The sequence below is a fragment of the Gossypium hirsutum genome, chromosome D04, assembly GCF_007990345.1.
Source record: "Gossypium hirsutum isolate 1008001.06 chromosome D04, Gossypium_hirsutum_v2.1, whole genome shotgun sequence".
NCBI lineage: Eukaryota > Viridiplantae > Streptophyta > Magnoliopsida > Malvales > Malvaceae > Gossypium > Gossypium hirsutum.
The window spans coordinates 55,939,127-55,962,208 of NC_053440.1; the positions used below are offsets into that span (position 1 = coordinate 55,939,127).

Consider the following 23,082-nt stretch of genomic DNA (forward strand, 5'->3'; position numbering starts at 1 on the left):
CTACACTGATGGAAACCGACAAGTATTGATTTGTTTAATATTTTAAACTATTTTTTAATATTGTTCATCATTACCATTTTATTTTTTATAATTACATTTAAAAATAAAATATGATCATTTAATTAAGTTATTGAATTAATAATTTTAAATTTAATATGCTAGTATAAACATATATTTATATGTGTGTGGCTAAGATATATTTAAATGTTATGTAATATATGTGAAAAATATTTAAAAATATCAATAGACATAAAACAATACACCAAATTAGACTGATATTAGTATATACTAGTAACAAAACAAAAATAATACGTCCGTCGGTACAATATTGACTACATTGGGTGGTTTGCAAAGCAACACAATTAGGCTATAATACGAAGAAGGTATTTTAGCCTTTAGTTTTGTCTCTCTATTTTAAGAAAAGTCTAAAGGGGTTCATAGAGCTTGATGGGAGTGCCTAATCCACCAAATGCTAAAAATGTTTCCTTGGTGAACGCTAGACTCCATTAACTTCATTGGACTCTCTTCAGAGTCGAAAGATAAAACCTCGAGAACAATACCTCCGTTCGAAGATTCACTCGACTGGTCGACATTTTAAAATTTCCCCAAAATATACATTTCATATAAACATTATTAGTTCACTTCCTCATTAACTGATCAAACATGTTATAAGTACAATAAGAACCATAATTAAATGAAAATGATGGTGATTAGTGATAGAAGATACTAGAGAGCGATCAATGTATACTTATATGGATGGTGATGGAAGCTAAGAGTGTCAACTTCCAAAGACACTAAAAAGCAAACCAATCGTCAAAACAGTTGCTTTCAGTTGTTTTCTTGTTTGCCACCATTGTAAAAATTGCACTATTGATATCCAACACAATTTGCCTTTTACGATAATCGAGGTTAGGTTGGTTTTAAATAAGTCAATCAATTCAATTTTGTTAATTTTTTGAATTATTTTAGGTTTTAATTTCATGTTATTTTACGATAATCCGAGTTTGGTTTCAAAGTTCAATTAAATTATTGACTTTTTTGTTTCAATTTGGTATTTATATTTGGTTTTAATGTTCAATTTGGTACTCAAACTAAGAGACATCATGTGACTTAATGAATGTTTGACATGTGTGTTCTATCAAAAAAAATAGGTATTTAATCGAGAAAAAGTAAACTTAGGTACCAAATTAAACATCGGAGCTAAATTTTTTATCATTACAACATGGATAAACGAATTTTTTTGATACACCAAGGGATATCCCTATCCATAATTATCTTAGAGAAGGAGATATCCTAGATGGTACGGGAAATTCTTCGCATAGAAAGTCTTTTTTATTGAACAATTCTTTATTTTTATCTTAGAAATAAGGTCGAAATATTTAGACTATGACTAATAATTATCAAATAATTGATAAAATGAACGTTTTTTATTTCTCAATTTATCAAGATCAAGAAAGCAATCCATCCAGTAAAAAAGGAGATAAACTTCAGTATCAAATTAAACAACGAAACTCAACTTGGTACAAAATAATATATTGTCCTATAATTTAAAATAAATTTTATTTTTTTATAATATAAAAATAAATATTCAAAAGTACATAAATTATTTTTGAAAAAAAAATTAAAAATTGAGTTGGATTCGATTTCGAAAATCAAAATATTCCCAATTCGTAATGATGACATCACATCCTACCACGTGTCAAAAACCCAGAGCCTCACATTGCCTAACAGTATTTTAATCTCATCTATATATAGTCTTCCCAAATTCCTAGAAAATCTAAATCAAACACACTAAAAATTTCGATCATTTCACCGTTTAAATACAGAAAATTCTTATTAAAAAAATTCAGTTTTCTTTCTCCCTTTCCATTGTTTAATTTTCCCGGAAATCAAAATGAGAAACGACGAAGGTGGAACCATGGTTATGGAGCAGCAAACCGGTCTCCATAGCCGACCAAATATGGGGACTCTGTTCCAACAATCAGAACCTCCGTCGTTTTCTGACGACGATGACTTCCATAATCGGAAAAGCAATGCTTCATTGTCTAGTCCGAGGTATTCCACCACAACAAGCGGCGACGGTGAAGTCTCTCCTTATATGATGTCACCATGGAACAGCCAACCTTCTTCATGGCATCTTCAACATCATCAGCCATGTCCATCGGAGAACGATTTTGGTCAAGACGGACTCATTGGGTCTATCGTAAAAGAAGAAGGTCATATTTATTCATTGGCTGCTTCCGGTGATATGTTATATACCGGAACTGATAGTAAAAACATCCGTGTATGGAAGAATTTGAAGGAATTTTCGGGTTTTAAAGCTAAAAGTGGATTGGTTAAAGCTATTATTATACTGGGTGATCGAGTATTCACCGGTCATCAAGATGGTAAAATCCGTGCATGGAAGGCTTCACCGACGAACCCTACCGTTTATAAAAAATTCGGTAGTTTCCCGGCTATTGGCCATGTTATTAAAAGCTCTGTTAAACCTAAAAACTACGTTGAAGTTCGAAGGAAATGCAGTGTTCTTCGAATCAAACATTTTGATGCAGTTTCATGTTTGAGTTTGAATGAAGAACAAGGGCTGTTGTATTCAGGGTCTTGGGATAAAACCCTGAAAGTTTGGAGGATATCGGATTTTAAATGCATGGAATCCATCGACGGTGCTCATGACGATGCGATAAACTCCGTGGTGGATGGGTTCAGTGGCTTGGTGTTTACCGGATCGGCCGACGGGACAGTCAAGTCTTGGTATCGAGAATTACAAGAGAAAGGAACGAAACATTCCATGGTTCAACAGTTATTGAAGCAAGAAAACGCCGTCACCGCCTTAGCCGTCAGCCGTGAATCGGACACTTTATATTGTGGATCGTCTGATGGATTGGTGAATTTCTGGGAACACACAAACCGTGGTTTAGCTCACGGCGGAGTATTAAGGGGACATAAAGTGGCGGTTCTCTGCATGGCTACGGCGGGGAAACTGGTGTTTAGTGGCTCCGCTGATAAGAGTATATGCGTGTGGAGGCGAGAAGAAGGCGGTATTCATGCTTGCTTGTCGGTTTTAACGGGTCATACCGGTCCATTAAAATGCTTAGCCGTTGAAGAAGATCACCAGATGTCGACTGAGACTAACCGGAAATGGATTGTCTACAGTGGTAGCTTGGATAAGTCCGTCAAGGTGTGGCGCGTGTCTGAACACGCGCCGACCATGAATGAGATTAAGGAAACTTACCATATCCACTAAGCTGTCCTTTCGTTCATGGACCACACTGATTCAATCTCGGCGGGTATGGACGGTGCCACGTGTTAAGAACTAAATGCTTTTAACCAATGCCATGATGCCACGTCAGAAAAGTGAAAGAAGTTATTTTTCGATTTTCCAATGTTTTCTGATTTGGTAAATGACTTTTTATTTTATTTGTTTTTTTATTTCAATTTTTAACGTGGGAGATTTCCATTAATGTAAAATCCAATGTTTTTGCATGAATAATGGAGCCTTAATGTGTGTGGGATGTTGCCTTAAGTTAAGGGTTCTATCTTTGTATTATTGTTTGAATGTATTTAATTGATTATATTGAAAAAAAGTTTTTTTTTTTTGAAAGTTTTACTATTTGCAAACAATAGAAGACTTAATATGTTTAGGGTGTTCACCACTCCAGATGTAGTTTGGGTTCGAGTCACACTTTTTCACATTCTATTTTAATCATTAAACTACAAAAAAGAACTTCAATTTAATTACCAAATTATTCGAAAAACATAAACCGCGTGATAACATAAATTTTACCATATTATCATCTTTCTTACTAACAGTGGGCCTTGATTAATTAAATGAAAACTTTCGAATGATTTAATAATAATTTTATAACTTTTTAAAGTTGAACGACCAAAACGTAAATGTACTAATAATTTAGTAACTATAAGTGAAGTTTACCCAATTAAGATGAGAAATTTAGATGGATGGTAAGTTCTTTGAGTTATAGAAGTATCAACTATGAACCTATGCTGCCCTAAGGAATAATGGGCCTTAATTTTTGTATCTATCATGAAGGCAAGATATAAAGCCACAATGTAGATCCAAATTGGAGGTGTTCATGGGCCAGGCAGTCCGGCCCGGCTTGATAGTCCCCTCGAAATATGGGAGGATTCGGGTAAAAATATAGGCCCAAAATATGGGTTTGGGCAAAAAAATGAGGCCCGTTTAGAAAACAGGCCGGGCCTCAGGCACCACTTTTTTTGCTCGGCCCGAATATATAATAAATATATATATTTTTTATTTATTTAATTTTAAAATATTTTTAAAATGCTTTTTTTATTTTTTTATTTTTAAAATAATTTTTTGGTGTTTATTAAAAAATGGGACAGGCCGGGCCGGACTCGAGCTTAAAATTTTTTCCCGGGTCAGGCCTGGACAAAATTTTAGGTCCATATTTTGGGCTGGGCCTGGGCCTAGGAAGCGGGCCAAAATTTTTTCTGGGCCCGGCCTAAACCTGGCCCGGCCCATGAACATCTCTAATCGAAACCAATTAAATAGCAGAGTTAATGAGTTGGGTCGGATCGAGTTTAGACTTGATTTCAAAGGAAATTTTAAATTTGAGATGGGATTTATATAAATTATTTTTTAACAGTGATTCAGTCGTATTAGGCCACCTGGACTAGGCTTTGAAAATTTAAAAGTAATGGTAGTCTCTCATTAAGGAACACTGAAGTCAAAAAAGCATAAAAATGACCTATTCAATCATCCATTCCATTTAGAAGAATCTTAGGAAGGAAAAAGGAGCATATAATGACCAATTCAATACTTCCCATTTAGAAATTTTTAGACCCAAAGTTTTATGACTTCTAATTTTCATCCTTTTATCTTATTAAAAACTAAAATAATTTTGTGTTCTCTTTTAATTTACGAAAATTGAGAAATTAGTTTAATTATAATAACTTCATAACTAATTCAATAACACACTCAAACTTGAGACTTCAAAGTTCTTAACACCGTAACATTGTCATTAAGCAAATGACTCATTGATGAATGACTTAGTTTTGTTAATTTAATACATAATCGTTGAACTACTGCTCTGAAGTCAACGATTTAACCGATAAGTGTCAGAACCAACAAAAATAATTTTCTACTAAAGACTACAAATATTTATAGATAACTTGTTTAGAATAGAGCTAATCAGGTTGTAGTTTGTAATTTAAACTGATAAGGCTCCTTTGAATAGACGGTGCGTTTACCTGTTATTAGTGTAAAAACAGTGGTGACGGACTGTAATATGAGACAAAAAGAAAACTAAACGCACTGCATTAAAGATAAACGCCCACAACAACACTATTTTTTTTCCTCCAAAAACAAACAAAACATATCAGTTGGAAGTCAAAAACATACAAATGACCCATTCAATCCTTCCATTTAGAAGAATGTATAGCATATTGGGATAAATAAAATTATTACTTCCAAAACTTTTGTTTAAGATTAGAAAATTTTAGGGTAAAACACATATAATTCCAATTCAATACTTTCCATTATAAAATATTAGACCCAAAGGTTTCCAGCTTATTCTAATTAGCCATTCAAGTAGTACCAAAATATTTCGGATTAATTCTAAATTTTATCCCTTTATTTTGTTAAAAATTAAGAATTCATAGCCTTTGCATTATATAACATGAACTTGGCAGTTAGGTTCACTTTGGTATATATATGTTTTATATATTTTGGCATCTGAACTTAACAAATAGATTTATTTTGGCCCCTAAACTTAAAAGAACATAAAAGTTTGATTACATGATATTTGAAAATTAAAAAAAATTATATAAATTTTCAGGTGATAACTTGTTACAATCTTAGAGTGCCACATACAATGTTATAATAAGTAGACTGAGATTAAATTGATCAGACCACTGGTTCCCGATTCAATCAATTTAATTGATTCAACTAGACTAACAATAATTAAATAATTAAAAAAATCATATTTATAAAAAATATTAAATCGCTTCAACCTATTCAACTAGTTAGTTTTCAGTTTTTGCCGATTTCAAGATTCAATCTGTCCAACCCTTTTATTTGAACTAATGTGCTGATTAGTTTTCAATGCAATTGGTTTAACTGACCAATTCAATCATATTTCAAGAATATTGATTACATCTTTAAATCCATAATTGAAAATTTTAGGTAGAAAGCTGGTTTGATTGTCAAGTTTTAATGACCAAAAAAAAAAATCTCCTTTCAATTACTTTAATTTTCTCGTAATCCAAACATAAAAAAGTCAAACTAATTCCGAATTTCATCTAAACCCAAAAACCATTAAACCAATTAGCAGCCGGTAATGGTCGTTTATCCACGTTTAATTCTTAATTACTCTTTTCGTTATTGACCAAAAGGTCCAAAACATAACAGTGATGGTTGTTGGCTGACGCAGGCCATGGCCATGGTCTGACTTCTTCAACATTCGTTGTTTCCCGGCAGGTTCTTCATAAGCGTGTTGACGTGGAAAAAAAGCAGTAAACTTGAGATAATTTAAGACCGATAATGTCTCACAGTCGCCTCTCCGGTCTCTATCGTTTACTGGTTAGAGAAGACTCACCATTTTTCATTCTTCTTTATTGTTTGCTTAGTATTTTCCCAGAAATATAAGGAAATAAATTTGCTTTCTTTTGATTGTTTGAAAGTGTTATTAGCAAATTGTCGATTTGGGGATTAATGGGTTTTGTTTTTGTGTTTTAAAGTTTAATTCTTTTGGTTTTTGATGGATTGTTGAGATATATTTAGAGGGTTTATGTGAGTGTTTTAAAGTTTATTTTTTTGGAATTTGGGGATTTTGGTAGAAACTATGGCTGCCCTTTTACGAAAAATCCTTCCTGTTGAGAAATCAACTCCTATAGATGATGATATAAATGTTGAATACTCTTTTGCTATTGAGTATCATGGTCCTCCGATCACTTTTGATATCCCTAAATTAGTTCCGGTCGACATCGATGGCCTTCCGACTGCTGCCGAAGTTTCATCTTCCTTTTCTTTGAATGATATTTCATTGCCTGTTATCCAGCCTATTGTAAAGACCAATCTAGTGAACCAAAAAGGTAAAAAAATTGGTTCTGAACCTAGCTTGGCTCGAAAATCCATTGTTTGTGCCGGTTTATCGATTAAAGTTGATAGTTTGGATTCATTAAGTAAGAGAATTGATGATGGAATTTGTGGAAGAGGAAGTTGTGAAATTCAGGAAGTTTCTGACTTTAACAATGAGACTCCTTGTCATGTGAGAAAACCGTCTGTTGTAACTTTCGTTGAACCTGAATCGTGTTCTACCGAAGAGTCCGAGTATTCGGAGATCAAAAGCATCACCTATGATGTACAACCTGTTGTAAGGAATGGCAAAAAAGGGACATGTTATAGGTGTTTAAAGGGAAACCGGTTTACCAAAAAGGAGGTCTGCATTGTTTGTAATGCTAAGTATTGTTATAAGTGTGTATTAAGAATGATGGGGTCGATGCCAGAGGGACGGAAATGTGTTACATGCATAGGTGGGAAGATAAATGAGTCGAAACGAGGAAGTCTTGGAAGAACTTCTCGCTTACTCAAGCAGTTACTCAGTGAGTTCGAAGTTAAAAGGGTAATGAGGTCTGAGAAAACTTGTGAAGCTAACCAGTTACCACCTGAGCTTGTTATTGTGAATGGGGAGCCTTTGTGTCAAGATGAGTTGCAGGTATTGCAGATGTGCCTAAACCCACCGGAGAAGCTAAAACCGGGATACTATTGGTACGATAAATTATCCGGCTTTTGGGGAAAGGTAATAACCGAACTTTGCTCTTCTTTTACATGATATAACTACCATTCTCTTCCATTAGTAATTGAACTATTGCTCTGTTGAAAATCAGGAAGGGCATGGACCGTGCCAGATTATTACTGCACAGCTGAATGTTGGGGGTCACATCAAGGCTAATGCTAGCAATGGAGATACGAACATAATCATAAATAATCGAATCATTACTAAGAAAGAGCTATGGTTGCTGCAGGTTGTTGTGCTCTTCATGATATTGAGTTCTTTTAAATTAATGTTTTTATAGACATGTAATGTAAGTTCAATCAATGACATTCCATTAAATATTTGCAGTTAGCCGGAGTTCATTGTGAAGGAAATCCTAGCTTTTGGTTAAGTGCCGACGGATCCTACCAGGAAGAGGGTCAGAATAATATAAAGGGGCCGATTTGGAACAAGGTATATTTGCATATTACGTAGGCATAACTATTTTTCGTTATATCCTGTACCAGTATTAACACGGATGTAACTTATTTTCAGATGGGAATCAAGATCTTTTGCGCTCTCTTATCTTTTCCGGTTCCTCCTAATACCGTGAATCCTGCCGGAGAGGATGTCAACCAGCCAACTCTAGAGCAGCAACTACTTCCCAAAATTCTTCTAGTTGGCTATAAAAAATCCGGCACAAGTACAATATATAAGCAGGTAATATACCACTTGAGGCAATGTATTTCAATCAATCTTTTCCCTACGTTCGGTTTTATGAAACTGGAAATGTGGAATAGGCTTGTCTTACGGATTGCTGAATTTGTTACTACCTTATTTCAGGCCAAGATTCTGTATAATATTCCTTTCACCGAAAATGAACGCCAAAGTATCAAATTGATTATCCAAAGAAATTTGTATGGTTATCTTGCTATATTGCTCGAGGGACGGGAACGACTTGAAGAAGAAATATTACTTGAGAATAGAAAAAAGCAGACTGCTGATGGATCTGGTTCTTCAGGTACAATAATAGTGATTTATTCTATATAATCACACTTTTGCAAGTCTTTAACGATTGAGTTTGCCATTCTGATGAGTTTACGTCCTTAATGGATTGTGTTTAGCTTTCCTGTAATATAATTGTCTAGATGAAATTGTCATAGAATAATTTATTTTATTCGGGAGTAGGTTTTGAGCTTTGTTGTTGACTACAGGCGGTACGAGCCAGGTTGATGGCAAAACAAAATATTCCCTTTCCCCGAGACTGAAAGCTTTTTCAGATTGGCTTGTTCAAGTGATGGTGTCCGGCAATTTGGAAGTCATCTTCCCTGCTGCTACTCGTGAATATGCACCATTCATAGGGGAGCTGTGGAATGATGTGGCTTTTCAGGCCACGTATAACCGGAGACATGAACTAGAAATGCTGCCTCGAATTGCTACTTATTTCCTAGAACGGGTAAGCCTGCTTGTTCAATAGTAATATCCAATGTTCCAACTTCCAGTTTCCCTTTCGACTTTTTGCGTTAAGGTTTCTTTGTAACTCTAATAGTTTAAAATAACCTTCTTCGCAGGCTGTTGAGATCTCAAGGATGGACTATGAGCCATCCGACATGGATATTTTGTATGCTGAGGGAATTACATCATCGAATGGACTCTCTTGCACAGAATTCTCTTTTCCCTCCATAGAACGAGAAGTTTCTATCGATGGTTATCAGCATGATCCATCATCAAGGTTAGTTTTATTCAACCCCGAGGAACTGATCGGTGCATTATTACAATTTCAACATCATATTTATCTTGTTTAGCTTTTCTTGCTTTGAATCAGCAGCTACCAGCTTATTAGATTGCATCCCAGTAGCCTTGGGGAGAACTGTAAGTGGGTGGAAATGTTTGAAGATGTCGACATTGTCCTGTTTTGTGTCTCATTGACCGACTACGATGAGTTTTCACTAGACAGTAATGGGGTTCTCACAAACAAAATGATGGCAAGCAAGCAACTTTTTGAAACCGTAATCACCCATCCAACCTTCGAGAAAAAGAATTTCCTTCTAATACTCAACAAAGCTGACCTGCTCGAGGAAAAGATCGAGCAGGTTCCTCTAACTCGATGTGAATGGTTCAATGACTTCAATCCAGTTATCAGTCATAATTACTATAACAACCACAGCAATAATAGAAATAATCACACTTCACTCTCGTTCAGTGCCTTCCATTACATCGCGGTGAAGTTCAAGAGATTGTTCAACTCTCTTACTGACCGTAAGTTGTTCGTTTCAATGGTTACCGGCTTGGAGCCTGATTCTGTTGATGAAGCTTTAAGATACTGCAGGCACATTCTTAAATGGAACGAAACCGAGAATAGCTTAGTTAACAATGAGTTGTCGTCTACGGATATTGAGGCAAGCTCAACCTCATGAATCATTCTTTTTTTTTTTTTTTGGTCTTTAAACTGTAAAATTGTAGAACCCCATTGAAATTAGATGTAGGAAAAAAACTGATTCTTTGCATAGAACTCAATTGTGAAGCAATATATGATTTGTTCTTCTAATGAATCTTATATGTATTCCACTAAAATAAATTGTGAGCAAAGCTATATGCTGCTTGCACCAGTTACCTATAGAGCATGGAACGTAACTTTGGTGTAATAGTAACCTGTAATGGTGTAGCTTTAGGAACAGTCATTCCAGGGCTTTCACTCATGTCAACGGCTTTATCTGAGACCGTTCCCCATTTGAATCCGTGAAGCAGTCGAGCCAAAGTTAAGTGCTGGAAATGAAGCGCGAAAGTGATACCAGGACAAATCCTTCTACCAGCACCAAATGGTATAAGCACAAAATTTTGACCCCTTACATCTATGTTAGCATGGTCACTGAGGAATCTCTCAGGGAGAAAATCTAACGGTTTATGCCAAATTCTGGGGTCACGCTGCAGCTTCCACAGGTTAACCAACAGTCGAGTGCCTGCTGGAATGTGGAAACCAGCTACTGTGCAGTCCTCCATAGCTTCTCTCGGTACCAATATGGGCGTTGCTGGGTATAACCGCAATGTTTCCTTGATAATGGCTTGGAGGTATACCAAGTTAGCTATGTCCGATTCTTCCACTTGCTGTTGATTTCCGACATGGATATCGAGTTCTTCTTGAGCCTTCTTTAGCACATGACGGTTATTCAATAGCAGGGAGATCGCCCATGTAAGTGTGACCACGTTTGTATCGACGCCACCAAGGACAAGACTCTGAAATCACCATTTCAATCAAAGATGATGCTATAAGTTACATTACATGATTCTACTTAACAGTAAAACATACCAGGCAAGTAGCTTTAATGGTAACATCAGCCTCTTGTGTTGGAACATTATTTTCATCCATGATAGATAACATGACATCAACAAAATCTTGGTTCCCTTCGATGCCTTTATTGAGCCTCCTTTCACGATGCTCGTTTACCCAATTTCCGAGTACAAAATCCAACTCCTTTGCTGTCCTCTTTATTTTGCCTATGGTCCCTATCACAACATCAAGACAACCGAGAAAAGGAATCGCATCCGAGACCAAGAACAACCCTGTAAGATAAAAGAAATCACCCAAGGCCTTTTGCCATCGCCTTGATTCCTCGCTACAACTTTCTTTGATACCGCAATATCTTTTCCCAGCAATCATCCGAACTATAATATTGGTTGCTAAGTCACCAATTCTCTCCTTCATTTCCAAAACAGCACTGCCTCCGTTTTTCACCGATTGTTCATACAATTCCTTTATAAAACTACTGATTTCGGTGTCGTGAACATGCTTGAGTAACTCAAGCCGACGACTAGAGAGGAGCTCAACCGTTGCTAGTTTCCTCATACTACGCCAATATGGTCCGTAAGGAGCAAAGCCTAACATCTTATGGTCATACCCCATATACTTTACGGCTAACGATTTCGGACGTGTAGGGAAGACCTTATCGTTGGTCGTAAAACATTCTTTTGCAATTTCCCAATTACTTACCACAAGTGCTCGATGAACCCCAAGACGGATCACGAAGGCTGGCCCATGCTCATCAGCCATGTCTGCAAATTTTCTATGTAGCAACTGGCTTTTTCCAAGAAGATGAAGGTGACCAATAAAAGGTAATGCCCCAACAGGCTCAGGGGGTCTCCTCTGCTGTTGCTTGTTGCCATTAACAAGGATGATGATCCCTAATATGGTGATAATTATTGTGAAAGGAAGTGCCAAAAGGAGTTGTTCCTGAAATTGTTCGGACAATTCCATGGTGTAATGAACCAATTTGCAAGAACCACAGTAATTGCTTCTAAATAATGGCAAGCCTTGTTTGCAAGAAATGCCAAGCATCAACTAAAATAAAATATCTAGAATAAAATCAAAATTGGAAGGATCTGTTCAGGCCTTACTGGACCAAGTAATCTTAAAAAAACAAGTGGTCCGATTGCTACCATATCATTTACTTCCAATAGCCTTATCCAATCATAGTGGTCTTCCCTAACCAAAAAAATCAAAAAGTGGAGCTGTATACAGCAATCTAAGAAAATAAGTGGTCCTATACCTAACTGAGTACTGCTTTAGATGTCGTGCATGTCGAAAACATGGGGGTTTTGTTTTTGGGTTATATTTTTTTAAATATTATAAGAGTTAATTAAAATCATAGATTAAAGTAGGGTAATAATAAATAAAAATATATAAAAATCAAATTTTAACAATTTTAACATTAGAACAAACTAATTTATCAATATATATAATATAACCTAAATTATTAATAATTTTATTTAAATTATGATATATTAATATTATTATTCAATCTATGATGAATTTTTGTATTATTTTAATATTAAATGTTTTTAAAATTAAGGACCTGATTTTAAATTAGTTAAATATTTTTATAATAATTTTGTAATTACATTACTTTTTCAATTTATTCATGATTTTTTTGAAATATTTATTAAATTTAAAAAAGAAAACTAATGTTATAAAAATATTATGAATTGAATATACACAATTGATACAAGTATCTTATGAGAATACAAATTAGTTTAAACAATTTTTTTATTTTTTATTTTGCTGAGTTACAAGAATAGGATAAAGTCCTAATAACAATGAGATTAACATGACTCAAACCCAGACCATACCTAGGGCGATGAACACTTTAACTATCAGGCAAACACACAAGTTAAACTAATTTTTTATTTTAATTACATACATACATAAGTAGTGTTATTAATTATAAGTTATTTTAAATACACACTTACCTTCTAAATTCGTAATTTTATTCGTGGGACCTCATTATTGGACGCAAGCTTACTAATAACATTCAGAAGGTAACTTTGGTGTAAGAGTAATCTCTAATGGTGTAGCTTTAGGAACAATTATTCCGGGCCTTTCACTCATGTCGACGCTTTTATCCGAGACCGTTCCCCATTCGAATCCATGAAGCAGTCGAGCCAAAGCTAAGTGTTGGAAATGAAGGGCGAAAGTGATACCAGGACAAATCCTTCTACCAGCACCAAATGGTATAAGCTCAAATTTTTGACCCCTCACATCAATGTTAGCATGGTCACTGAGGAATCTCTCAGGGAGGAAATCTAATGGCTTATGCCAAATTCCGGGGTCACGGTGTAGCTTCCACAGGTTAAGCAACAGTTGAGTGCCTGCCGGAATGTGGAAACCGGCTACGGTGCAGTCATCCATAGCTTCTCTTGCTACCGATACTGGCGTCGCTGGGTATAACCGCAATGTTTCCTTGATAATGGCTTGTAGGTATACCAAGTTAGCTATGTCTGATTCTTCCACTTGTCGTTGCTTCCCGACATGGATGTCAAGTTCTTCTTGAGCCTTCTTTAGAACATGGCGGTTATTCAATAGCAAGGAGATCGCCCATGAAAGTGTGGACACGTTTGTATCGATGCCACCCAAGGCAAGAGTCTACAATCACCATTTCCCAATCAAAAATAATGCTATAGCCTATAAACTACATGATTCTACTTAACAATATATAACATACCAGGCAATTAGCTTTAATGGTAACATCAGCCTCTTGAATTGGTACATTGTTTTCATCCATGATAGACAACATGGCATCAATGAAATCTTGGTTCCCTTCGATGCCTTTGTCGAGCCTCCGTTCGCGATGCTCGTTTACCCAGCTTCCTATTGCAAAATCCAATTCCTTTGCTGTCCTCTTTATTTTGCCTATGTTCCCCATCACAACATCAAGCCAACCGAGAAAAGGAATCGTATCTGAGGCCAAAAACAACCCTGCAAGATAAAAGAAATCACTCAAGGCCTTTTGGAATCGTCTCGATTCCTCGCTAGTACCATGATATCTTTTGCCAGCAACCATCCGGACTATAATGTTGGTTGCTAAGTCACCAATTCTCTCCTTCATTTCTAAAAGAGCAACGCCTCCGTTTTTCACCGATTGCTCATACAATTCCTTTATAAAGCTACCGATTTCATTGTCACGAACATGCTTGAGTAACTCGAGCCGACGAATAGAGAGGAGCTCAACCATTGCTAGACTCCTCATATTACGCCAATAAGGTCCGTAAGGAGCGAAACCTAACATCTTATAGTCATATCCCATATACTTTACAGCTATGGACTTTGGACGTGTGGAGAAGACCTTATCGTTGGTCGTGAAACATTCTTTTGCAACTTCCCAGTTATTCACCACAAGTGCTCGACGAACCCCGAGACGGATCAAGAAGGCCGGTCCATGCTTGTCAGCCATGTCTGCAAATATCCTGTGTAGCAGCTGGTTTTTTCCAAAAAGATGAAGATGACCAATAAAAGGTAATGCCCCATCTGGCTCTGGGGGCCTCCTCTTTTGTCTCTTGTTGCCTTTAACAAGGATGGTGACCACTAATATGGCAATAGTTATGGTGAAAGCAAGTGCAAAATGGAGCTGTTCTTGAAATTCCACAGCGTGTGTTTCAATGAAATGAACCAATTTGCTGCATGAAGGGCCAATCATAATGGTTTATTTTATCTAAACAAAATTTCCCTTGGGTCAGATTATATTTTACCCATTTTGCTCAAAATATGAGCAAATTAGTTTATGTATATTAAATCAAAGGGCAAACTGATTTTTTTTGTTAAAAATTCTATCCATTTCAATAGTTAAAAATGGATCCATATGCATCAACATGAGGTACATATAGCATGCCACACATCATTGTTGGTTATCTATCATCCACGTCGGTTTTTAACCGTATAAATAGATGAAATTTTTAACAAATAAGACCAATTTATTTTTTAATCTAATGTACAAGGACTAATTTATCTATTTTTTAATAGAAATGGCAAAATGCAATCTAACTCCTAGTACAAAATCTCCATAATACTTTTACCAGCATTTGATTTTTATCGAGAATTGATACATTAGGCAACCATATTTTTACTTATGCACATAATAATAAAATTTTAGTTCAAAAGTAAAACAATAAATTTATCATACTTTTCTTTAATTATTACAATTTTTTATTCTAAATAAAAGTTAATGGATCTCTTTCACAACTCTTTTTCGGATGAAAATAAAAAATCAACTTGAAAAGTATTTGAGAAAAATATGATAATTTTGAGGACTAAAAAACAACAAGCAAAAACGTTTAAGGATCTAGGGTAAAATATTCACTTTTCTGTTATTCCTATTTTTTTCGTGAAACTAATGTCTCTTTTTAATTTTTTTTTAATCCTTTTAATATTATTCAATCTAACTTTTTTTTATATTTTTATATAAAATTACAGAAATCATCTAATATTAAAGCATACAAAAACTAAAATATCTAAATCATCAAATATCCATAATAATGAATATATATATATATACGAACAAGAAAAACTAAAAATCACATAATCAAACTTAAATCATTGGTAAAAGTACTATAGAGGTTCTTGTACTAAAAATTGAATTGGATTATGTCTCATCTATTCAAAAAGTGAGTAAATTAGTCCATGTTAGTCACACCAATTTTAATAGAAATAGATGAAATCTTTAACAAAAAAGGCCATTTTACTCTTTAATCTAATGAAAATAGATCAATTTATTCATTTTGTTGAGTAAAAGAAGTAATATACAATAGCCTACTTGATACTTTTACCCGAAACTTTTTTTTCTTTTTTTTTTTGTAATTAAGAAAACCTTACAAAGATATACAAATAAAACTGAAATCAAAATAACTTATAAGGTAAAAGATATAATACCATCAAGAGCTTCTCTTTCTTTCTCCTCTCTTCCTTGCCAAGAGCTTCCCAACTTTGCTTGAGCTCTCTCTATCATCATGTAGCCATGAGGCTATTTAAAGCCAAAAATTGACTTGTCATGTGAATTATTTAAATGTTATACTTTTTAACGGAGCCGATTGGGGGAATCTTTTTATCAAGTATATTGTAAGGTGCAGTAATTTTTAAAAAAAAAATTAATTATATAAATTACTCATAATATAATAAACTTAAAATTCACTTATATCAAATAATTATCCATAATATAATAAATTTAAAAATATAATATTTATTACACCATTAATTCAAATAATTACCTATAATATAACAAACTTAAAATTGTCGGTGCATGAAATAAATTTACAGCCTCAATCATGATGGCCTTAGCTAAAAAATATCTAGAATAAGAACAAATTGGTCTGGACAGTCAAAAATTGGCAGCGGACGAGAATATAACTCTTGAGTTGACATATTATAATACGTGGCATGAAGGAAAACATGCAGCAGCAATAGTCGACTGGTGAAGGCGAAGCTATTCTTGGTACTGCTAGCTCGAGCTCGACGTGTGATCAAAGATTACTTGAACATGTGGAGCCAGAAATAGCTAGGCATGAGAAGACCGTCTCCTACTTAAAGGCTCGGTTTAAATAAAAGCAGAAAGCAATCATGATAATATGATATACTTCATCCCTTCACCTCCACACAAATAAATTATCTAGTTCTTCCTCATTATCACTCTCATTCTGTGCCACCGGATGGTTACAATTGTACTTGAAATTGTCTAGGTTTCATAACTTGTGTTATTTGAAATCGACAATCTTTTGAAACAAAAAACAGTTGGGCTATAACATTGTTGATCTTGTGGATAAGTGTTGGCTCATATTTAAAACATGGTCATTTGGAGAAGCAAATCATTACAGATTGGATCGATTAGGATTAAACAAATCGAATTCCTTGAATTGAGAAGAATGGATTGAAGGACTTGAAAACTTATATTAGATATTATTGAATTATCTTAAACTTTATTAAAATATTCTTAATAATATTTTTTAGGCTACTTTGATGAAGACTGTGATTGTAATTGATGTGTATGTTAACAAACTCAAAAATTCTACTCAAGACTTGCATAGAGAATTGGGAATTTAACATTTGATTTTTTTTACTTTAGAGATTGCATTTTGTAGCTCCAACTCTTCAAAAAAAAAATAGAACAAAGGTTGAAAAAATAGAAAAAATTAAATGCATTAGTAGTAGAAAATTCAACATCTAACTTTGAGAAGATTAGTATAATTTAACAAAATCTAAAGATATTGGAAATTGATTTTATGTTTCAAGTTTAGAACGAATTTAATTTTAATTGACTCATATTTGAAGATTAATCATTTAGAAAAGCAAGTCATTGGAGGGGTTAAACAAATCGAATTCCTTAAATTGAGAAGAATGGATGGAATGACTTAAAGACTTATCTTAGATATTTCTAATTATCTTGAACTTTATTAGAATATTATTAATGATGTTTTTTAGGCTACTTTGGTGAAGATTATGATTGGAATTGATCTATATGTTAACAAGTCCAAAAATTCTTACATACTCAAGATTTGCATAGAGCATTGAGAGTTTAACACTTTATCTGTTCTTTGTGAGTTACTTTAGAGATTGCATTTTATAGGTCAAATAAGTGAGTCATTTGATTTTATAAACTAAGTTTTTCAGAGAAAAGTTTAGTAAATAGAGATTTAGATCTTAAGTGTACAGGTGAGGTTGCTACACTAGTGAGTAGTAAGACTTAAATAATTATTTTGCACGAGATAAAAGATAGTGCATTGTTGGTCTAAACAAGGTTCCTATGTCACGGGACTGGAACTTTCATCTCGCAATCTATGTGGCCTTAGGCGATCCTTTCGTTTCAAATACGCCTAAGTCAACCTAACCACCATAAAGTGAGGATTCACAAAGAATTCCCCAATGCATCAATTTATATAGCGAAAATAACTTTAGCTAAGGCACAAAAAAACAGAAACTCACAAAAAACTATGCATGAGAGGTGCTTAAGTAAATGATCTCAATTGTATTACTTTCTTTCAAAGAATACAAAATACAATGGATGCATGGATTCTAATGAATGATTTACAAGTGAGGGGGAGACTCTATTTATAGTTGAGCTCCCCCAAAACCAGTGATCTAGATCGAGTTATATCGACGAATGAGATTAGTCTATCCCTAAAATCAAGGGATTTACAAGATTACATAATCTATTTACATATCTAATCTTACAAGATATGGCTCCCCTCAATCTTCTAAAATTAGTTTTCCTATTTACTAATGTAATAGACCAATTTTGGCCTGGCTAAAAAATCAAACAAAAATCAAATAATGACAAAAATGTCCAGTCCATTTAAACGGCCCAAATGTCCATTAACCCAATGGCCCAGTACAAATGGCCCAAATACTTAGCCTAAACACAGAAACCCTAAGTGGTTAGCAGCAAATTGGCGCCGCATGCCCCACGTCACAGCAATCGCCCACGTTCAGCAGCTTCTGTGCACGCCGCGCATGACTTCTCGCCAGTGGTACCTGCAACAAGCCACGAACAGCGAGCGAGAGACGAATATAGCAGGAAATACGACAAAAATAGAAAAGTGGGGTATTGAAAAAGGTTGTATTGAAAATATTAAAAAATACGAAAACAAAGGGTCAAAAAACAATTTTGAAGGTGATTTTCTTTTTTTCTTTTCTTTGTTTATTTTTGTTTTTTCTTCTTCTTTGCAAAACAAAAAGAGCAAAAGGGGATATACTTACCTGCGCGCAGGCGAGGACGGAGCCCTATTTTGCTCCGTCCAGATCGGAGCTAGATGGGGCTTCGAATCGTTTGAGGCGGCAGACAAGAGAATGGGGCATAGGGCTGTTGTTGTTTCAGAAGAAAAGGGAAATGGCTTAGGGTTTCCTGATTTAGGGTTTAAAATAGCATTTATAGGTGCTCGAAACGGCACCATTTAGGCCGGACTTAGTGGCTCCAAAACTGTGCCGTACAGGCTGTTGACCCGAGATCCGACCCGAACCAAGGACAGATCCGCGCGTTTCATCCTAGTGGGCTATTTGTGCTTTAATCCTCCTAATTTGTTCCATTGTTTTATTTTGGTTTTTTCTTTATTTTCAGAATTTGCCTCGTCTGTTTCCAATTTTATTGTTTTAATCCCCTTTAAAACGCAGCATTTTGAAGACAGGGGAATATTTCCATTTTAATTCTCGCGTTATTCGTGCATTTTGTTTCAGCCCCCGCATTTTGATTTATTTCCATTTATTACCTTTAATTCTACTTTAAGTTCAAATTCAACCCTTATTAGGGTATTTTTATTTTTTTAAATATTTGTTATCCCATTATTATTTAAATATAATTAATTTTGAATCTAATATTATTTTAATATTTATACTTCATATTATTTTAAACTTATCATATCGTTATTTAGATCTATCGAATATTATTTTTATTTATATATTTTTTTATATATGCTTAATATAATTGGTATGTATTTTATTTTAATAGTCTTATTTTATAATGTATTTATTTTTAAAATTTTCTTTTATATTTTTACATTTTAAAGAATTATATGATAGTATTCTCATACAATATTATTATTATATATATAAAGTCACTATTTTTTTTTATTCTATGAATATATTGTTAATTTTATATTATTATAACTATAATTTTTTTCAGTTCCCGAATTCTAATACTTTTTTTAAAGCTGCTTATATGTATATAATTTCATTCTTTAGAATACCCCTTTCTATCTTTTGTATACTTCAACTTTTACATATTATTACATATATTATTATTTATATCGAGTTTTCACTTTATACATATCACTTATTAGGTTAATATATGTATATTATTTTGTATAGTGCTTATTTTGATTTTCCTCATATGCAGCATTTGTTTTAAAATTGGTTTAAAAATTATTGTCTCACATAGTATTACTTTTAACTCAATTTTTGGTTATTTTAATTTCTTGTATATTATTTATTTTAAATTTTTGTACATATACTTTATTGATTTACAATTTCCATTTCTTTCATGCCATTTGTTTTTTATCTTGTACATTGGGTTTGCATTTGTATTAATTGACTCGTTTTTTATTAGCTTTTGAATGTTGATATTGATATTGGCATAATGTACAATTGAGATTATTGTTGCTATGTTTGTTTGTATTTATTTATTGATTATTCATTACTCATTAATGTATATTTTATTTTCGAATTATTCTTTTGCGTGGTACGTTGCCGTTCAATCACACTACATTTGTTTTAAAATTATGTTCCATTAAAGCATTAAAATCATCTTATTTCGTAAATTTTCAAAATATTTAGTATTCACTATTCTCGAGAAGAATTGTGCCCTAACTTACTGGGCTTCATATATATATTATAGTATCCTCTACTAAAGGAAAAAGTGTTGAGTACTTCTCATTTTCAACCAACAAAATTAGTTGTTTGACTGAAGGATTTTGCAACAGTGACAACCACGTGCTTAATTTGCTTGCTCTTTAACCCCTCCCACTAAATATTAAATTCGACCACGTAGTATTTTGGTTCTTGGGTTGCACGTCACTGTAATAACATATATGACCATATATATGTACATATTGCACGATCGCTTCTACTCTTCTGGCCATGTCGTGAGAGCATGAGAAAGTGAGTCTGCTAACTTGGAGAAGAATGGTATAATCTAAGATATTGGAAAATGATTATACCATTATTCTTAAAATTTGATTTAGTTGTATCAAAATTTGGTTCGTAATTAGTCTGAGCAAAATCAGAAATTTTATTTTGGAGGTCAAGATACAATTATAAAAGTTTGGAGGGAATAAAGTTAAAAATTTTGGAGGCCCGGATACCCCTCAATTTATATATCTCTAATCAAGGTAAAAGTAATTTAAGTCCATGTACTATATCCCAGATTAAATTATGGTCCTATTATTGAAAAAATGAGCAAATTGGTCCCTGCACATTAGATGAATGAGCAAAATGACCTTCAGTTAAAATTATGCCATTAAATGCTTATTTTGTGTTTTACATGCGTGGCATAATAACAGATTTAACCCTCAACCTTTACACCTTTTTTATTTAGCCTCTACTATCTCATTTGCAACAAATTGTCTTTCAACTTTTTATTTCTAATTTATCACTATTTTATATTATATTTTCATGTAAGTGAAAAATAAAAAAATTTAAAAAAAATCCCAAACATTAATATAAAAAAATAGAAATCCAAAAGAATTTCAATTTTTTAAATTTTAAACATATTTAAAAAAAGTATATAAAAAGAGGTGTTTTTTTATTTACCAATAAAGAGGTTGCTACACTAGTGAGTAATAAGACTTAAATAATTATTTTGCACGAGATAAAAGATAGTGGATTGTTGGTCTAGACAAGGTTCCTATGTCACGGGACTGGAACTTTCATCTCGCAATTTTGTGGTCTTAGGCGATCCTTTCGTTTCAAATGCGCCTAAGTCAGCCTAACCACCACAAAGTAAGGATTCACAAAGAATTCCCCAATGCATCAATTTATATAGCGAAAATAACTTTAATTCTAAATTGAAATGAGTGACTAAAATGAGTGTACAATAACATTGAATTAACAGCGACTGATAAAAATGAAACACTTTTAAATGGTAGTGCTTAAAGTGCAAACTTTTTTTTCTTTTTGTGCCTAAACGAAAACTTCTGAACGTTCGGTGACCAACTGTAGAATTTACCCCTTTAATTTATTGTACAAGTCCATGTGCTATATTGGTCCTATTATTAAAAAAATAGACAAATTGGTCCCTGCATATTAGATGAATGAACAAAATGGTATGCCGTTAAAATTATGGCATAATAACAAATTTAACCCGCAACCTTTAGAATTGGCTCTCAACTTTTAATTTCTAATGTATAACTATTTTATCGAAAAATACAAAAGTATAACGGAATTGATGTAGTTTGGTTCCACAAGTTCAAAGATGTATATGTCCTTTAATTCAACGTGGGAAGCAGAGTAGGCAGCATATGTTTATGTTCCACCATCAGTTTCCCGAAGCCATGCCACTCTATTCTTTATTTATTACTCGAGAAGTCAACTTGCATGGCATGTTGGCTGAGTGAGAATTGCGCATGACCTTGGAATTTGGCATAAGACATTATATTTCACGTTCCTCAGTGGCCATGCTAACATAGATGTTAGGGGTCAAAACATTAATGTATCACTCTTCAGTTTTGGTTCCCGAAATGTCTCTGCCTGTACCACACATACCTAATCCGAAATGAGTTTAATTGTTATTGAATTAGTAATTTAATATAAATATATATAATTATTATCTAACATATATAATTAATATAATAGTTTTTATAACATAATATATTCATGCCGAGTTTGAGCAAAAAATTTTGTCCAAGGCCCAACTTGATTGACATTGATATTGTTGTTAGTGCATGGGGACATAATAATAACCTATTTAAGGGTTGAAAAGGGATTGTGGGTAGTTCTAGGTATTTTATAAAAAATAACAGATATAATAATAACCTATAATGAGATTAATGTTCAAAAACATTTATCTAATAATAATTTATTAAGAAATAAATAATACACAATAATAGTTTCTTTTAATATTAAAAATATATAACTTAAATTCAATATTTTTTCAATTATTTTCTTCAAAGTATTTAAATTCTCTTTATCTTTAATACCTAAATTGCCTCTATTTCTAATTTCTAAACCCTAAATTTTTCTAATGGCTAAAGGGGAGTTTGTTTTATATATTATATAGATTTACTTTTGTAAATTCACCCTTAAATCTGGCCTTATAAAGTAATGAATGCATTCACTGTTAGAGCAAGTGAAGTTGTTCAAATCACAAATACATGTATGAGAAACCACAAATATCAAATTATTATAGCATGAACTGTTCAAGAAATCACAAAGTAGAATCAATCATTACAACACAATCAGAATAAAAACTAATAGAATTCAAACTAAAGCTAATAAATTGGACGAAAACCTACTACATGACAACCGCACATAATGGGGCTCAAAGACTCGTACAACAATTACACATGGTGGGTCCTAACTTTTGTTTAGATAAAATAAACCATT

General features: G+C 33.5%; 4 protein-coding genes across 5 annotated transcripts; 2 read left to right on the top strand and 2 right to left on the bottom strand.

Moving 5' to 3' along the window:
- The first annotated feature begins 1,783 nt into the window (after window positions 1-1,783).
- Window positions 1,784-3,601, top strand: LOC107898701 (protein JINGUBANG). The gene has a single exon (XM_016824224.2). It carries the CDS (start codon window positions 1,895-1,897, stop codon window positions 3,242-3,244), a length of 1,350 nt encoding a protein of 449 aa, XP_016679713.2. The 5' UTR covers window positions 1,784-1,894; the 3' UTR covers window positions 3,245-3,601.
- Window positions 3,602-6,253: 2,652 nt separating this feature from the next.
- On the top strand, window positions 6,254-10,281 carry LOC107898699 (extra-large guanine nucleotide-binding protein 1). Of its 2 annotated transcripts, none has more exons than XM_016824221.2 (8): window positions 6,254-7,778; window positions 7,867-8,004; window positions 8,103-8,207; window positions 8,289-8,453; window positions 8,577-8,754; window positions 8,948-9,189; window positions 9,305-9,465; window positions 9,562-10,281. In XM_016824221.2, exons 1-8 carry the CDS (start codon window positions 6,822-6,824, stop codon window positions 10,148-10,150), a joined length of 2,535 nt encoding a protein of 844 aa, XP_016679710.2. In that variant the 5' UTR covers window positions 6,254-6,821; the 3' UTR covers window positions 10,151-10,281. The 2 variants fall into 2 exon arrangements, with proteins under 2 accessions (XP_016679710.2, XP_016679708.2); XM_016824219.2 differs by having other exon boundaries at window positions 6,283-7,778; window positions 9,559-10,281.
- Window positions 10,217-12,178, bottom strand: LOC107898700 (xanthotoxin 5-hydroxylase CYP82C4). Its single transcript, XM_016824222.2, has 2 exons — window positions 11,041-12,178; window positions 10,217-10,967 (listed from the first exon to the last, which is right to left on the bottom strand). Exons 1-2 carry the CDS (start codon window positions 12,064-12,066, stop codon window positions 10,344-10,346), a joined length of 1,650 nt encoding a protein of 549 aa, XP_016679711.2. The 5' UTR covers window positions 12,067-12,178; the 3' UTR covers window positions 10,217-10,343.
- A 578-nt stretch (window positions 12,179-12,756) lies between these two features.
- On the bottom strand, window positions 12,757-14,716 carry LOC121203573 (cytochrome P450 CYP82D47). The gene is made up of 2 exons (XM_041091020.1): window positions 13,730-14,716; window positions 12,757-13,650 (listed from the first exon to the last, which is right to left on the bottom strand). The coding sequence occupies exons 1-2, from the start codon at window positions 14,699-14,701 to the stop codon at window positions 13,030-13,032; spliced, it is 1,593 nt and encodes a 530-aa protein (XP_040946954.1). The 5' UTR covers window positions 14,702-14,716; the 3' UTR covers window positions 12,757-13,029.
- Window positions 14,717-23,082: the final 8,366 nt, after the last annotated feature.

Excerpts from the sequence above, each read along its gene's own strand:
- LOC107898701 (XM_016824224.2), top strand. The coding sequence starts at position 1,895 with ATGAGAAACGACGAAGGTGGAACCATGGTTATGGAGCAGCAAACCGGT.
- LOC107898699 (XM_016824219.2), top strand. The coding sequence starts at position 6,822 with ATGGCTGCCCTTTTACGAAAAATCCTTCCTGTTGAGAAATCAACTCCT. Across the intron at positions 8,208-8,288 it reads AGGGGCCGATTTGGAACAAG|ATGGGAATCAAGATCTTTTG; the intron begins GTATATTTGCAT and ends ACTTATTTTCAG. Across the intron at positions 9,466-9,558 it reads CAGCATGATCCATCATCAAG|CAGCTACCAGCTTATTAGAT; the intron begins GTTAGTTTTATT and ends GCTTTGAATCAG.
- LOC107898700 (XM_016824222.2), bottom strand. The coding sequence starts at position 12,066 with ATGCTTGGCATTTCTTGCAAACAAGGCTTGCCATTATTTAGAAGCAAT. Across the intron at positions 10,968-11,040 it reads CCATTAAAGCTACTTGCCTG|AGTCTTGTCCTTGGTGGCGT; the intron begins GTATGTTTTACT and ends TGGTGATTTCAG.
- LOC121203573 (XM_041091020.1), bottom strand. The coding sequence starts at position 14,701 with ATGATTGGCCCTTCATGCAGCAAATTGGTTCATTTCATTGAAACACAC. Across the intron at positions 13,651-13,729 it reads CCATTAAAGCTAATTGCCTG|ACTCTTGCCTTGGGTGGCAT; the intron begins GTATGTTATATA and ends TGGTGATTGTAG.